A 16913-nucleotide genomic window follows, 5' to 3' on the forward strand; every position below is an offset into this window, starting at 1 on the left:
CGATAAAGCTATTTTCATTTGGAAGAAGAAAAATGTTGCAGGTAAACATTTATTTTTCCTGGATGAGCCTCTGTGAAAATAAGTATTAAAAAGGTAAATTAATAAATTGAAATTTAAAAAAGAGTCCCATAGTGAACTTGGTAGTGCCGTTTGAGTCATGCCTGGACTTTATTTCCAGTGGACCCCATTGCCCTGACCCATGAGCCCCTCATGCTCACCTGGAATTTTCAGGTTCAGGTCACAGATGCTCCCGACAGTGGCCACAGACGGGGCCCGACTGGTACGGGTAATGCTCTCCTTGACTCTCCCCTCCCCGCTGATCTTCACGGTAAACGGGCTCCCTGCAAGAACCGAGAAGGCCCAGGTGTGCAGCCCAGAGCCCAGGCACAGAATTTACAGAAAACCCAAGCACTGGGAGGGGAGGGGAGAGGGGACCGCCACGTACCGGGCACATGCTCATCAGCGAATTTGGTGGAGACAATGTAAACCCCAGGCACGGTGGGGAAGTAGGAGACCTTGCAGGTGCCATCTTCCAGGTCCTCCGTCTGGATGTCCACTTTGCTGGGGCCTTCCACGGCCAAAGATATGCCACCATAACCTGCAACACAGTAGTCCGGGGCTGTTGTGACAGCAACTCATCAGGAAAAAAGAGCTCGGTGCATGCGGAAAAGACATCTCACCCTGGAAATTCAAACTGCTATTTCCAGAGAGCAAAAAGAAAGTAACTATGGCCCCTGATGGAGAGTTCCAGAGAGAGGAGCAAGTTAAAGGCTCTGAGAAATCCCACAGTGAAGTAACGTGCTGAATGTGGCTTTGACCACAGAACTCATTTCTCAAGGATATCTACTACTATCCCACGGGGCACCTGTCCTGCAGAACCCATGGGGGAGGGCAATGCCCACATGCCTCCAAGAACAGCATGCATTGACTCATGGGTTTATTGCCAGCCACAGGCCCAAAAATTTCCATTTTTAAGCTGCCTCGGATATCTAGCCAGAGACCACTAAGACAGCAGATCTGAAGGTTCAACAACATGAGGAATCAACAGGGAACATCAGCCCATCAGGACTAGAAATGCGCCAGCACTCTCCCCTGGGACTATGACGTTGTCTAAAAGTCACCAATATTACAGCCGTCACTCAAGAAGGCAAAAGATGAAGACACTGGGATGTGGAGTAATTTGGAGAGGCCCAGCCTAATTCAAACCATCTCAAAGAGGAAACAGGAAGAGATTCCTCATCTCCATGAAAGTACCATGAGTGGAACACAATCTTGGCCAGCTGGCCCAACATTATTTGTTTGGGATGAGTCCAGGAGACCCTGGGAAGCTGAGAACAATGGCGGGAGAACATAATGAAAGAGAGATCTATGAGTCGTAGTGGCTCAGGGTTCAAATGCCAGAAGCAGATGGGATGTTAACCCCTCAATTCCTTCATCTAGAAAACAGATGATACCTACTTTACCAGTGGTCATAGGATTTAAATGATAATACAGGTATAAGGACTGACAGCTTGAAGGACACTCAGAAACAAAAGGGAGTTAGTAGGATGAAAGGATGAAGCAGCTTGAGCAAAAAGCAGCCAGTTCCCATAAGTTCTGAGCCTGTCCCCTGGGACCACCCCTACAGACCTGCATCCCTCGTGTCCACGATGAACTCAGACATCTCGAAAGTCCGGCCTTCTGACAGGCCACGGCCATAGACTTTGGCTCTGCGGGCATCGCCAATCTCAGACTGGACCACCATGATGGACACAGGGCTGTTGGCCACGTGGTTGCCGTTCTTCTTGATGCTGACCAGGTGTTTGCCTACCTCCCGGGGGATGAAGGAGATACCTGGACCAGGACACAGATTGGGGTTTATAAGGTGGGGGGAAAGGGGATGAAGGAGAGGCACCGGGAGGGACACGCACTCACAAGAATGGAAATACGACTTCTTTTCTGACTTTCTGGCAATTCAGTGTCCATGAGGGTGGTCAACCTCACAACACAGAAATGCACTTGGACTTTTTTTTCACACATGTGACCCAGCAGGTTTATCGTATCACACTCCAATGTGTTACCAGTTTCCCAGGAAAAGACTGAAGGAATCCCCATCTCCTACCCAAGATGTCCCAGCTCCAGCCAGGAAGGCAGCCTTAGACTCACCAATGTGATTGTTGGGCAGCCTCTTCAGAAGACAGGGCTCGTCACGGCCAGACGGAGCCTTAATGCTAGCCGTCAGGGTGCTGAGGTCCGTCTCGCTGATGTCAAGCAGGAAGTCAGCAGCAGAACCCAACTTTACCTGAGAGCACCGCCTGCTGTCGTCTGGGAAACACCCCCCAACACAGCTCCCATTACATGAGGTCACCCAGCTACCCGGGGCCCTCACTCCACATGCCATTTAGAGATGAACAGGAGAGAATTAATTACCCCAAATTAAGTGAAAAAAACATGCCTCAGACAGTGAGTGGACCTAATAAACAATGAATGATTTCTACTTATGCCTGGTTACAGGGAAGTCTAGTTGCTGGCAGGAACTGGAGCCTTGAGTCCTCACAAACCACTTTTTAAAGGAATCTTTGCCAGTGGAAGGCACCTGCCTGCCATCCCCTTAGGCATTTCTCAGGTAAACACTCATCACGTTCCACGTAGGACTACCAGCTGCTTCAGACAGGTCTAAACACTTTAAAGGCAAGAACCTTGTCTTGTGTATCTTCTTTATAACCCACTGAGAGCACGATCCGAACACAGCAAGCACAACAGAGGTTAACAGCGGGGTTTTGAATCGGATAACCTCATTCTGAATCTCAGAATACCCAGATGTGAACTTGGCTAAGCCACTATCTCTTCAAGCTTCAGTTTTCCCATCTGTAAAACGGAGAGAAAAGCTATCTAGTGGTGATACTGAAGGGCATCTTTGAGCTCATGTATTCAAGCAATAAGTATCATCTGAATGCCTCTATCTGAAGGCCTGCTATTTGCATGGTGGAGTCAGGCTGACACAAAATAAGTGCACTCCAAATGGTATGCTTGCTTTTTCCCTGCATTACCAGCCAAGGGAGGAATTTAGTCCATCCAGAGTTGGTCTTGCACCCCCGGTTCCTCCCCCGAGGGTCTCTGTGAAACCTAAACTCAAATAGATGCCTAGCCTGCTGCCCTGATCTCATTGGGAGAGAGGCTGTTGGGACAGCCATACATGCCACTGAGAAGCCCCCACAAGCCAGGTAACCCTACCGGTGATCTTGGCTGTGAAGGGGCTGCCAGGGATGTGCTTGTCATTGTACTTGACCAGAATGCTGTAGTCGCCTGGCAGCGTGGGCAGGTAGGTCACTGTGCAGGTCCCATCTTTGTTGTCAATGCAGCTGATTTCAGCCTTTGAGGGCCCCTCAATAGCCAAATCCAGGCCACCTGTGAATGGAAGCAGGGAAGGAGGGCCTGCAGGGAGAGTGTTTCCTCATTTCCACAGGGACAACAATTCACCAGGGCAGCCCTGAGTCCGGGAACATCAATTTGACACAGCCACGTCAGCTGCGGGCAAGGGGCATAGGCCAAAACAAAGCAATTTACAAGGTGAAAGGCCCACTAGGAAGGCACTCCACCACCCAAATTCTTCACTATAAGTAACCTTGATGTCCTCTCTACTCTTCTAGATGTGTGGGACGAGAAAGAAATGGAGCCCTGTATGCCAACCACACATGCGGGAGAGAGTAACACAGACTATCACTGCTGGTCAGATGCTGGATGCCATTGGTGGAAATCACATCAGAACCACACGTTAAAGTATCTCCACGAAGACAATGGGTATGCACGCAGAGCTTTATCTAGAATGGGCCACTAAATAGCTCATGCGGTCCTGTAGATGTGCGTACATGTGCAAAAACAAAACCAAAAATGTCATTAACTAAAACACTTAAATTTTAAGCAAGTCACATAAAACATTTCACAACATGAATCTGATTTCAATCAGAACCAAAAAGATTTCAAAAATTCTCGTTTTGGGTAGAAGAAGACAAAGCAACAGCTATACATAAGACGTTCATATTTCATCAAAAGCTAAGACAAATACTACCATCCGACAGCCTTATTTTTAAAAGCTGACCTGGAATTGTGTCCACTTGGCTTTCCAATGGAAAGAAGAAAGCACATATAACCACATAAATGACATGGTACCTTCTCCTGCATCCTCGGTAACAATGGTGAAGGTGGCAGTTTTGTTGGCTACTCCATACACCAGGCCTGGGCCATATGCAGAAACACTCCCACTGTTGGGGTAGTTCACGTAGAACTGGAGCGGGCTCTCTGGGTTTGCAAAGAACACAAATAAAATTGAGAGTCACTGATGAGGGGAGTGCATACCTCAAACAGCCAGTGTCTTCACATTCCTCTAACAGTGCAGGTGTGGTGTCTCCTATGGAGAGGCAGAGGGCAAAATGAGACTCTGGTGAAGCTCACTATCCTGGGACACACAATGGGGCCTATTCACTATTGTCTTTCAATGTTATACAAGAAAAACAATCCTGAGGCTGCTCCAGACTTAGGGTGCTAAAGCAGAGGAGTCCAGCTCAACTTGACTATTAAGGAGGAAACAGCTTGCCGTGTGAAGAAATGACTCACTCTAAGAGGGAACACAACTGGAGAGTTCTTTTGGGGAGGCCATTTGCCCATGCCCCATAAGCCTGCCCCACACTGTGGGATTTATCCCACAGTGGTCCTCCCTACCCATTCCCACTCCCAGCCCTATGCAAGTGCTTCCATTTCCACAGTGGTCAGATGCAAATCAGGAAAAGACTCCAGTGTCCAACAATAGGGGGTTGGTTAAATAAACATTGTTCTATTCTTGAGTCATTAAAAAGAATGAGGGAGATCTGTATATACTAACGTGAGAGATTATCCACAATGTGTTGCATTAAAAAGAGAAAAGGGCGAGTTGCTATATAATACGAACACCATTATCCCGTTCCTTTTAAAAGAAAACAGAACCAAATTGTATGCATGAGAAAGAAATATCTGAAAAGATACACACACCAGCAGGGGAAGTAGGAGTGAAATGAGTGAAAGACATTTTTTACTCTCTCTTACACCTTCATCTTTAGAATATTTAAATAGAAGCAGACAATACATTTTTGCTTTGAACAAAGATCATACACACATGTACACATAAACTAAAGCAAACATCAAACTCGAAGAAATATTTGCAACTTCTATCATAAAGGGCGAGGCTAACGTCTCCAGTACTCATATTGTTCTCAGAAACTAATATAAGGCCAATAACCAAATAGAAAAACTGGGCCAAGGATACAAACGTTCAGTTCACAGAAAAAGGAACACAAATAGTACTTACACATAGAGAAAGTTGCCCAATCTCACTCATAAGAAAAATACAAATAAAGCAACATTGAGATACTGTTTTTCTAACTATCAGTTTGGCAAAGATCCAAGAATTTGATAGTATATCCACTGGCAAATCTGTGAAAAAGCAGGTGCTCTCCTACATTGCCGGTGTGTGTGTGAATTGGAAGAGCCTGATGAAGTACAATTTGGTGTGTGTGTGAATTGGAAGAGCCTGATAAAGTACAATTTGTCACAATATAACAAAATAGATGCCTGTACCTGTGCCCAGCAATTCCTCCCCGGGAACTAAATCTCACAGATAATGCCTCCGTAAATGTGATATGATGGATGTGAAAGACTATCTGCTGCAGCACAATTAGTGATAGCAAAAAGTGGGGAAGAACCTAGATGTTCTTTAATGGGGGCAATGGCTAAATATGAATGGTTCACCCAAATGGTAGAACACCCCAAAGATGCTCTATTATTCAGACGTGCAAGGTTCTCCTGCATGTACTGTTACAATAAAAAGGACAAGGACAGAATAACATGTAGAGTATGCTACTATTTATGTAAAATCTAGGTCAGAATTAAAAATCTGTATTCCCATTTGCTTGTAGAGTCTTAAAAATATTCTGCAGTCCAACGTAAAAAATCAACAGTCAGGTTCAAGGACAGGACAGATGGGGGTTATGGGTGTGAAGAAAACCTTTCTCCACATCATTTTTAAACTGTGTATGTTGCCTACTCAAATATTAAAATAAAGAACCATTTAAACAATTTTTAAAAAAGAACAGGAACAACACTGTACTAGTTGATGGACATGAAACATGAGCTGGCTTTCCTTGTCAAGGGCAGTGCTACAATAAGGCAGCCTCTTCTTATAATCTCTTCTCCTGCCTCAAACCCCCAGGCCACACAGGGTTCTGTGGGCCAGGCTGGAAAGTCCCTCAATGTGCCTCATATTTTCCCCCTAGCTCACCCTTTGGCCACACTCAGCATAGTGACAAAGACAAACAATCACAGACTTTAGGGTTTGCATTGTGACCCAGGATGCTTAGCTGCATCATCCCTTCTGGAAATCAGCTGGCTCTGCTGGGGTCACAGGCTGTTTGATGTCAGAGGGACGCCAACAATGCATTCCCAAACCTGCCAAGAGAACTGTCTCCCACACGGCAGTTAACTAAACGTCTGTAAACCACCCAGAAGTTCAGGTTCCTGGACCTTGGAGTCCTATGGGGTGTGCCGACCGAGGCGCCGAGCCCAACTCACCTGGGATGTGGCTGCCCATGTACTTGATGTGCATCTCATGGAGCCCGACCTCAGTGGGGGCATATCTGACAGTGACCGTGCCATCCTTGTTGTCTACAATCTCAGGTGTGGCTGTCTTCCCAGAAGGCATGTGGACCTCTCCTATTAGAGCACAGGGAGACAGGACAATGAGCCCACCAGCAACTTTCCCCAGAGAAGCTGAGCTCAAAGACACAGGTGGCTGTCAAGATAAAGGTTTTCAGATCCAAGAACACTTACTGCTGCCTAAAACATCCAAGTTCCACAACAACAAAAAAAATAGACATGTATTTGCCTTTATTTTGTACCCTTTTCCTCCCACAAAATGCAGCAGGCCAACAATGAAAACCCTTTTAAGTAAAGGGTTTTCTACTTTGTACTGACAAATTAGAAGCTAAAGAAGGACTTGAGAAGATTACAAGAGGAGAATTAGCAGAGCATCAACTCAAAGAGAAGCAGGCATTAAAAGGAGGTGGCAGAGAAAGTAATTTTTATAATATAGACCTCAGTGTCAATACCATATCTGGTACTGTGGACGAATAAGAGAAGGCAGGAAAAAAAGGGGGAACAGGAATCTGATCGTTGAGAGGTATTCGAAAAACAGTAGTTCTTAGCTGGGAGAGAACACCCAGTTCTCTCCAGGAGGTAATGCAAGTTATAAACGAAACACCTCTTCAAAGACACATAGATACACAGAACATTCTGCAATCTCAGGGGCTCATGGACGGGTCCCCTAGAGCAAGAACCAGGGATGCTAGGATCAGGACCACAGGTCTCTTGGGGACAGGTAGAACCACCTCCCAGGCACCGTTGTGGAGAGCTAATGTGAGCAATTGAGAATGAGATGGCTTTCATGACAGTGCTTACCAGTGATTTCTCCTTTCCTGACTGCGAACGGAATGACCAAGTCGAAAGGTTTAAACCCCAGGCCGTTCATGTCGCTCACTGGGACATAGGCCTCTTCGGTGACCTAAAAACAGGAAGCAGTGGTCACTGGGTAAAGAGGACAACAGCATGGGCTAGTGAAGCTATAGCAGGCAGAGCAACTGGGAATTTTGTAAGCCAGTGCAGCCAAGATTTGGGGAATGTGGCTGCCTGTGTGGTACGAGTTTTATATAACTGGCCTTGAGGCCAGAGCAGAACCTGAGGGATTGAAGAAGTCATGCTGACCAATTGCTAAAAATCACTAGGCAGTTTGCTTGTAAAATTCCCAGCAGTGCCCACGGGAAAGTGAAAAAGTGAGACACAGAAATATCTGTGAGTCCCAAGAGGCTCCATCTGGAAAGGTTTAGTTGCTTGTGGCCTGGAAAAGAAGGTGTGTTTTAAGTGGCAGAGAGTAGCAGCGGGTGGCTTTCCCCTTGAACAGAAACCAAATGTGCAAAAGTAGTGGCTTTGAGGGTCAGGAGAAGGGCTGAAGACAGCTGTCCATCTTCCTCTTTAAATGCAGAGACAAACTATATGGAGCGTGATCACAGACATGACGGCCGGCAATTCGTGGAGCGTGTATGATGACATGGGTGGGTCTCATTACAGAGAAAGCAGGGATCATTGTGATGGATTGATCAGTGAGAGACAAACCAATGACCAGGACACCCAGAAGGCTTAAGCAATCCCCAGAAGCAGGCTGTAGCTTTTCTGAAATGAAAGCTGAGTAAACACAGAAATGCAAAAAGGGAAAACAAAAACAAAAACAAAACAAAAAACCAAAAAGTGTACCCAGGGCCTGAATCCAGGGGGACATGCATTTACCGGTGCCTTCTCCACAGCCGTGACTTCCCCATCTGTGGCCTGGTTGGTGGCAAATGGAGATTAGTAGGGAATCACATTGGAGGGACATTGCTTCTTAGCAGATTCTACAACCTGAAAGTTGCTTCCTCCCCGTCTGCTCCATCTTTCACAGCAGAGATTCACTTGCTCTACAGTGAGCTTACTTTCTTCCTACCCTTGGGGTGAGCAAATTGGCGGCCTCTCTTCGAATGTCAAACTCACATGCCCTTTGAACCCACAACCCCACTAACAGAGAAGTCCATAGATATGTGACGCATGCAAGGGTTTTACTGGAGCTGTTTGTAGTCATGAAAACCTGAAGCAACCTAAATGTCCATCTGTGGGGGAGTCAGCTAAGTAAATTATGTAGGTCTACATAGTCAAACACTGTGCAGCCATTCTGAAGAAGCAGTCAGGCCTCATGAATTAATATGGAAGGCTACCCATGGCGTAGTGAGGGAAAAAAGCAAGTTGCAAAGCAATGCGTATGGTGTGATCCCAGGCACAAAACTGCTGTGTTTGTTGTACAAATGGAAAAGCTAATACTACTTACCCCTGCAGCATGAAACTGGGAAGTATAGGAGCAGGGATCAGACTCATTAGGTCTCTTGTGACTTGATAAGTATCTATAGTAGTTAATGTTTTAAAAGTTTTTATAAATCCATTTCTTTTTAAATCATAGACTTCATGTTCCTAATCCAACTGCTCCCTCTTCTACCATAATAAGCAACAAGAGTCAAAAGGCTTCTCCTTTGGAGGAAGGCTCATGTGCTCACGTTTACTCCATCTTGTGTATTTCGTCATCTGCAGAAAGGGGGCTTCACTTACAAAGGCAACTTTGTGAGCTTCGACATTTGGAACAGCACTCCCTGCCCACCGTCTAGGGCCCCCTCAGGACACGCTGACTGGGGAGGAAGACCTTTCGATGGCTATGCTACTTAGACTTCTCAACAGTGACAAGCAGATAAACTGCTAGACCCGTGACTTCATGTGCATGTCTTCTGTATGATGTATTTAATTGAATTAGCCTGCTGGGTATCCTAAAGACATTTGCTGCAAAGGCAGTACTGAGTGTTCGTGTCCTTTTGGCCTCAAGACTGTAGAGGGAGGCAGGGAATCTACCTATAAGAAGCCAATGAACAGAAAGTCAGTCCACCTAAGAAAGCTTGGGACAGGAGAATAAAGACCCAAACCTGGTACTGTGGATGATCCTCCCTTCTGCCGTCAGCAGTGGTTAGGGGGCAGTGTGCCTACACAAAGTATCCTTGTTCTGTGTACATTCCTGGGTCAAGAGGACATTTATTCCTAATGAGTTTGGTGGCTCCCACTTCAGGTAGCTGACTTGTCTGCTAAAATGATCTGTGATATTTTCACACAGATTTTCTCACTGAGATCCTCCTAATGTGGTCTGTTATCGCCAGCTCATCGCACCTGCAAGGGCTGTGACCTCTGCTCTTCTAGCCTATATAATTCTAAACAACCAGATAAAACCCACTATGGGCCAAGGAGATTCTTTAAAAAAATCACAACTGGGACCCTTCTCCATAAATGAAAAGAACATCAACTTTCTAGCTGTACTTTTTTCTGCCCTGAAGGAGAAAAACACTCCTAAATGAACAGTATCAAAAGTTGTCAGTGTTTGTAATCCCTGAGACATAAAAGAGCCTCCAGACCTCTGACACATTTAAAGATAAACAAATGTCTATGGAAGCAGGGCGGTGGGGGGAGGGGATGCTGCAGGGGTGAAGAAGCTACAATAGATTATAGACTGTTTAGAAGACAGACCTGGGCTTCTGTTTGGAATGGAATCTTCATGCCCTTCTCCATTGTTGCGTAAAGTATAATCATTAGAAAGGGCTTTGAAGGCTGTGTTAAGGCCTATGAACTTTGCGGTCAAGTGTGGCCACTGCCTGTGGCATCAAAGGACACCAGGTGAAGGGGACCGCACGGTGCTCAGTGGCTGTCTAGAGTGGGCACTTTGGGCTCAGCAGGCTTGAGTCTGATCCCTGCTCCTATACTTCATTTGCAAAAGGCCCAACGGTGCTTGTTTTGAGGGTTAAATGAGGGAATGCTCATAAGGTTTCTAAACCTTTTCCTGGTTGAAGAATCTTAATAATTAGAAGATCTCCAAGTCACTCAGATTGAAAATTAAAGGGCCAAGTCATGCTCTGGCCAAGAGGTGTGCATAATGGTTGCTCTTTTTTTCCAGAGATGTTTCTAGCTTCAAAAGACAAGCTATTTCCCCTTATAGCCAAAACGCAACTAGAGGTACATCTAGTCCTGGGATATCAAAGTCAGGTCTCCAGAGAAAGCAGCATTAGGAACCTCTCTTCTCCAGGCCATGGAGATGGGGGAGGAGGAGGGAGGAAGAACTACCAAGAAAAAAAAAATTGTAATGTTTTACTTACAAACATTTTTTGTCAAAGTGTATCTTTCTGAACAATGCTTAGGCTAGGACATTGCCTAAGACCCTTAGCATGATGGATCTTTGGTGACCAATAAGATTCCCTAAAAACTCTTAGAGCCAAAGGGTCCTGGGATTCTAGAGTGTCCTCTAGGACCCTACAAGGTCATGACCGCTGAAGAAAAAAATTTTTTAAAAAAAGTGTAGAAGGGGATGTGCTAGCCAGAGTTTAATAAATGGCAGCTGTTATTGTTTCTGCTAATAGTAGCATGCTCTAGAGAAGAAATTTTCCTTACCATGACAGTGAAGGGGCTGTTGGGAATATCAACACCACCAAAGCGCACATAGATTACATAGGTGCCTGGCTTGGCAGCTGTGTAGAAAATGTCATAGGTGCCATCCTCATTCTCGATGACATCAGCCTCAGCCTCAGTGCCATCTGGGGTCAGAACTGTGCAGGTCACTTTCCCCTTCCCAGCGGTCTTGGCATCAACCACAAAGCCCACTTCCTCCCCTGTTTTCACTGTGGAGGCAATTCCGGGACCTGGAAAAAAGTTCAGGAAAAAGAATGGAAGCTTCAGCTGTGGATGATCACACTGGAGGCCCCAAAATTAATCACATCCATTCATGTTGTCTATATCTATAAATGTTACACCTTCGGTGCCGCCACACAGAGTTGTCCTAGAGATCACCTGGGGAAGGTGATGCTTAAGGGAGCATTTCATCCATTACTTATCAAGAATCTGCAAGCTCTGAGTGTCAACCAAATGTTGGATCTGGTTTGCCAGAATTCAAGGGTATGGGGATGAAAGTTAACTTTCATCAACAAACATACTGGGCATTTTCTTAAGTGTCAGGTACACACAGAGGTGAGCTAAACCCAGTCTCTGCTCTTGAGATGCTCATAATCTAACAGCGCATATGGACGTAGGCCAGGCATTGAGAATGACAACAACCCAACCTGCTATAGAAATGCTGAGACGGAGCTAAGTTGATGGACGTAGGCCAGGCATTGAGAATGATAACTCAACCTGCTATAGAAATGCTGAGACGGAGCTAAGTTACAGGGGGAAAAAAAAATCAATCTTCAGAGAAATGTCCTGCAGCACATCTATGTAAAAGTTCTAAGAATGTATATCTGAGGGCTTTCTGAGAAAAGAGGAAATGGCTGAATTCTGTAGAATGGGTGCTTTTGGCTAGAGGAGGCTTACAACCTCTGTCCCTAAACAATGACCAATCAGTCTCTCTCTCTCTCTCAATCTCTCTCTCTCTCGGCTAGGGGAGGCTTACAACCTCTGTCCCTAAACAATGACCAGTCCTCTCTCTCTCTCTCTCTGACTTGTGGTCGCCCCTTTACACAGAAGCCACACAACATCAGGGCTTGCAGAAAAGTGTAAACTAAAGCACACTGGCAAACAAAAAAACAAAACGATACCACTAACAACAAAAAACAAAATGTACAGAAGCAACAGGGAGTGATAAGAACATGTTCCGACAGGAGTGGTAGAAAAGAATCTGAAGCTAGTCGTTGCAAGGCCTTGAATGATAGACCCAGAGGTGTGGGCTATATAAACCCTCAGTCTGAGCAGAGATTTACTCAAGATTCTTCTGCCTGACCTAGGGGAAGGGAACAGAGACTGAAAAGCAAGGAGGAAGTCCCCACCCAATATTAACATGCCCGCAGGTTAGCCAAGGCAATCTAGTTGTCTCTGGCACGGCGTAGACCTAGAAGGTGGCAGATTCGCCAGTGTTTCAAAATTTCTCAAATTTTGTAGTGGGCGAGCCAAAAAGGGCCAAAGTGAGAAATCTAAAAGCTTTCTCTGAAAGCTAAAATATTGTCTTCATTCAGAACAAACCAAGATATGAGAGAAGTAGAACACATCCAGGGTGGACTATATTTGATTTTACTTAAAGGAAAGCAATTGTTTCATTTTGGAGATGAGGATTCATGTTTTGACATCTGCTTGAAGCTTCGTCAGAGTTTTAAGAGCTATACCCAGAAACTGAAGGGCTCATGATATTCAAATAGTTGTGTCCTAGAAATGGAAGGAACTGTAATGCTCAAGTATTCCTGAAGAATTCCTGAGAGATTTAGACATAAGTCCCAAGAGTTGAGGAAAAACCTAGATCCTTGAATGTGTTTCTCTCATGCTGGCCTGAAGTGATATTGAATAACTGAACCATCTACTCATGAAAGGCATAGATTTGCTGCTTTTCATGGAAACTGCCATCACAGCTGAGATCTCAATACATGCACTCACTTCGAAAGTAATACAATAATAGCTTCCATGTATCTGGCCCTGTGCTAGGCATTTTTCATATCTGATCCCATCTAATCTTTGCAATAATCCTGTGAAACAGTCTCTGATCCTTAGAAGAGCTCCTTGAATTTACATGTTCTCAGAAAAATCTTCAATCTAAGTCTGACTGAAGCTCAGAGTGGTTAAGCATCTTGCCTTGATCAAACAGCTATTAAGTAGCAGAGAAGGACTAGACTGTGGCTTTCTGACTCCAAAGCCCACATTCCTGACCTTGACCTGCACTCACCTGTGGCCAGGCACTTGCTGGCATCACCCGTCTGTGTGGCCCGGATGCGGTATGGAGAAAATGGGATATCATCCCCTCCGTAGGTGACCCCAATCATATAGCGCCCGGTCTTGTCGGGGATGTAGGTGACGGCATATGTGCCATCTTTATTGTCCTGGACAATGGCTCTTTTGGGTTTTCCCTCTTGGTCCTGTGGATCCCAAAGAAATGCTGTTTAGGATGCTGTCATCAAGAAACCATTCACGGAAAACCTTTACACGTTTTGCCCATTAATTAGTGCCTCTAGTGGGAGGAAACAGAATTACTAGCTTAATACAATTTGGGCTTGTTTTGTTTTTTGTTTTTTGGGTTTTTTTGATGGGGAGAGGAGAGGGTTGCAGATCCCTTTAACACCATGATCGACATGGTCAATTTTTGGTAATTTTTCTGTCAAGCAAAATTCACTGATATATAGGGAGGCAAGGGGGCAGAGGCTTTTGTTTGCACAGCACTACATTCTCTCTCCCTTCTCTCTTCAGTAACAGGACCTAATTCTGACCTAGGTGCACTGCTCTCAGAATACGAGACTCCACTTCCTAGCATCCTTTACCACTAGGTATGGCCACACAACTTGTGACAAATTTCTGGCAAAGGAAAAGGGAATGGAAGTCTTGGGAGGGACGTATGATGGGACAATTTAAGAGCGATGATTGAGATGATTTCTTCCTTCCTCTGGCCTGCCATACAAATCAGATGGCCAGAGCACCAGCAGCCTCATGGTCCAAGAGGAGGCCTTAAGGATGGATGCCACATGCAAGGACAAAGGAGCAGGGAAACAGAGCCTGCTTCCTTGATGAGCCACACAGCACTCCTGGGTGCCTTGCCTCTGGGCTTCTTTAACAAGAGAGGATAAGTCCATGTGTTTAAGCCACTCTTATTTTTGGGTTTACAGCAATATATAGAACTTAGTCCTAACTAATCCAATGAGTAGTATAAAACGTTTTAAAATAAAAACACAGGAATAGATATAACAGAGAGCAAAATACATAAGAGTCACCAAAAACATGGTACTTGGAACTATTCCCTCAAATCTCTCAGGCAAGCATATTTGTTTTCTTGCACAATTACTGATTCTCCGGTGGGAAAAATCTGTCAAACATTGGCATCAGGTCATAAATTGGTTGTTAATACCCTTGTTATTACCCCTGGAGAGGAAATTAAGTCTTATTAATGAAGTCTGACTCCAGAAAATAATTCAAAGTTACCGTTATCTGAACAGCAAGCAGGCCTTCTCCAGCATCTCTGGCATCGATTGCAAACTCCACAGGTAGACTGGCAGGCACACCATAGGAACTGAGGCCAGGGCCACTGGCAGTCACTTTGCTGGCATCATATGTGGGAAGGACCTTAACCTTAAATGGACTTGATAGACACACATATACCCCAAATCAGTATGGATACATGTCAACCTCACTACCTTTGACCTGTCTTACACAAGGAAAATAGATTGCAAAGGAGATTTCTACGCAGATAAAATGGTGAGTTTTGTCAATGTCTTAAGTCTAGCAGAAATTTACAGTTATGAAGTAGGAATTATCTATCATACAGCAAACTGGCTTTCCCTGATTGCATTCCAGGGGATACAAACTAGTTCTAAAATTAGTTTGGGAAACAGGGGGACAAACACATTTTATCTACTTATATCATGCTAAAACAATGGTCACCAAAATGTTAACAGAATACTGTAACTTCAATTTTAATATTTTATTTCATCCTCTTTTCTATTTTTAGTATTCTTTAGTGTGCTATTAGTAAAGTAATACATAAATATAATTTATAAATCATATTTCCACATAGCTAAAGCTATGTACATATCTTTGTGTAATGCTTACTTCAGCAGCACATATACTAAAATTGGAATATACCTTTATGTAAAATATGTATATTGGGGGTATGAGTGAAACTTTTGAATATTAAATATGATTTAAAAAAATCTTTGAAGGCTGTTCAGAGACATGAAGAGCTTATGCAATATTTTTTGTATTAATATGAATGAGGAAGAAGGTTCCTATCCAACACCTGAGAATGTTATTGTTAACCAAATCCTCAAGTAAAGAAGTAAAAATCTGTGCCCTAATCAGAAAACTACTTGCAGGTCAGCAGAACTAAGACTTTGATAAACTAATGCATTCTTTGTTTTTTCAAAGATTCCCAACTCCTTAATTTCAGCTTGTCTTTAAGTTAATAATGGATGAAAGAAACAAGGGTGGGCAGAGTGTGCAAGAGAGCAGGAGCTACAAACATCAGGACTAGTATGTTGTAACACCTGTGCAGAGCACGCAGGTTCTCAGTGACACCTGCTGATTGGATGGATGGATGGATGGATGGATGGATGGATGGATGGATGGATGGATAGAGTAGGCCACCAGAACAATGCTGGCAAACTTGCAGAGGAGTGGGCATGAGTCCGGTACGGACCTCTTCCCTAAGTGTCAGGAGCTTACCTACGAGGGATCTCTTCATCAGCATATTTAACAGAGACCATGTATGGCCCTTCCTGGGATGGGGTGTAGGTCACTGTGTGTGTGCCATCCCCATTGTCCACCACATTCACTGGCTCCACCAGGCCTAAGGGCAGAGATGAGAGGTCTTAGGAACTTCCTGGCCTCCTCTACACTTCACCCTGGGCTGAGTTCAGAAAGGATTACATTCATCCCCAAGAGCTATTGGTTTCCACTGATGAGTAACATCAAGGCAAGCAAGTCATAATCAAAGGCCTAAGAAATCACAGGAGACAGGATCCCCAATTCACGGTTGCAGTAATGACCCCAAGAGACACTTTTAGCTTGTTATTTGCTGAAGTACACTCAGTTCACCCTAGAGTAGAATTAAGGAGACTGCCCGCACTTGTTCCTGGAGGGAGTATGGTGAAGATGCATGTTGCAGACATGCTATATCCTTTCAAGCTGGTTAGGCATGCTTTGGACGTAGAAAATTTTACCCAATAGCTGAGAAAGGGCCAAAGAGTCCAGAACTCTGAACAGCAAAAAGATTAACCAATCGGCTGGCCAGTCAAGACTTGGGGCTACCTTTGAGCAAAGACCAAAGGTGCCAGCATGCCAGGTGTTAAGTGCAGGGCAGGTGAGAGTGCCAATATCATGGGGTGAGGGGACTATCAATGGGATGCCTGCAGGGGATGACTGGAGATTATTCTAAAGCATAATCAGGGCATGCATTGGGTTGGTAGATTCAAGATCCCAGTTTTCTAAACGTGAGCATCAAGGATGGATCAACTGCAGGGTAGGTTAACCAAAGCATAGCATACTCATTAAGCAAAGCAGAGGAAGTAGGTATAAGACAATTTCAGGGGTGAAGGTAGCAAGAGGCATTCGGGTTACATAAATTAGAGCAGCAGCCAATAGGAAAATGCAAACCTGTCTCCATAAAGTCACCCTTCGGGTCACCTTTAAAGAACTCTGAAATGGCTTTCAAGGGGCTGCGCCATGACTGGGAATCTGTCTCATCAGCTAAAATTAAAAGGCTGTTACTTAAGAATCCTCCATAATAAAAGTGCATATCTAAGTAAAGCTTTCTCTCTCTCTCTCTCTCTCTCTCTCTC

The 16913-nt window shown here is 44.7% G+C and overlaps 1 protein-coding gene across 3 annotated transcripts in view; it reads right to left on the reverse strand.

The window, feature by feature from the left end:
• FLNB (filamin B) overlaps window positions 1–16913 on the reverse strand; it is a 130919-nt gene that overhangs the window by 18541 nt on the left and 95465 nt on the right. The window contains exons 26-38 of one of the 3 annotated variants that reach the window (XM_015593691.2): window positions 15799–15922; window positions 14560–14716; window positions 13316–13505; window positions 11065–11312; window positions 8314–8385; window positions 7465–7567; window positions 6580–6720; window positions 4150–4278; window positions 3214–3387; window positions 2146–2304; window positions 1630–1833; window positions 446–598; window positions 219–341 (exon numbers count right to left, since the gene is read on the reverse strand). In XM_015593691.2, coding sequence (XP_015449177.1) covers window positions 219–341; window positions 446–598; window positions 1630–1833; window positions 2146–2304; window positions 3214–3387; window positions 4150–4278; window positions 6580–6720; window positions 7465–7567; window positions 8314–8385; window positions 11065–11312; window positions 13316–13505; window positions 14560–14716; window positions 15799–15922 — 1977 coding nt within the window. The remainder of the gene's footprint in view (window positions 1–218; window positions 342–445; window positions 599–1629; window positions 1834–2145; window positions 2305–3213; window positions 3388–4149; window positions 4279–6579; window positions 6721–7464; window positions 7568–8313; window positions 8386–11064; window positions 11313–13315; window positions 13506–14559; window positions 14717–15798; window positions 15923–16913) is intronic. The other 2 variants (XM_006917668.3, XM_015593693.2) reach the window with 2 other exon arrangements.

This window comes from Pteropus alecto, unplaced genomic scaffold (assembly GCF_000325575.1).
Source record: "Pteropus alecto unplaced genomic scaffold, ASM32557v1 scaffold75, whole genome shotgun sequence".
NCBI classification, from domain to species: Eukaryota; Metazoa; Chordata; class Mammalia; order Chiroptera; family Pteropodidae; genus Pteropus; species Pteropus alecto.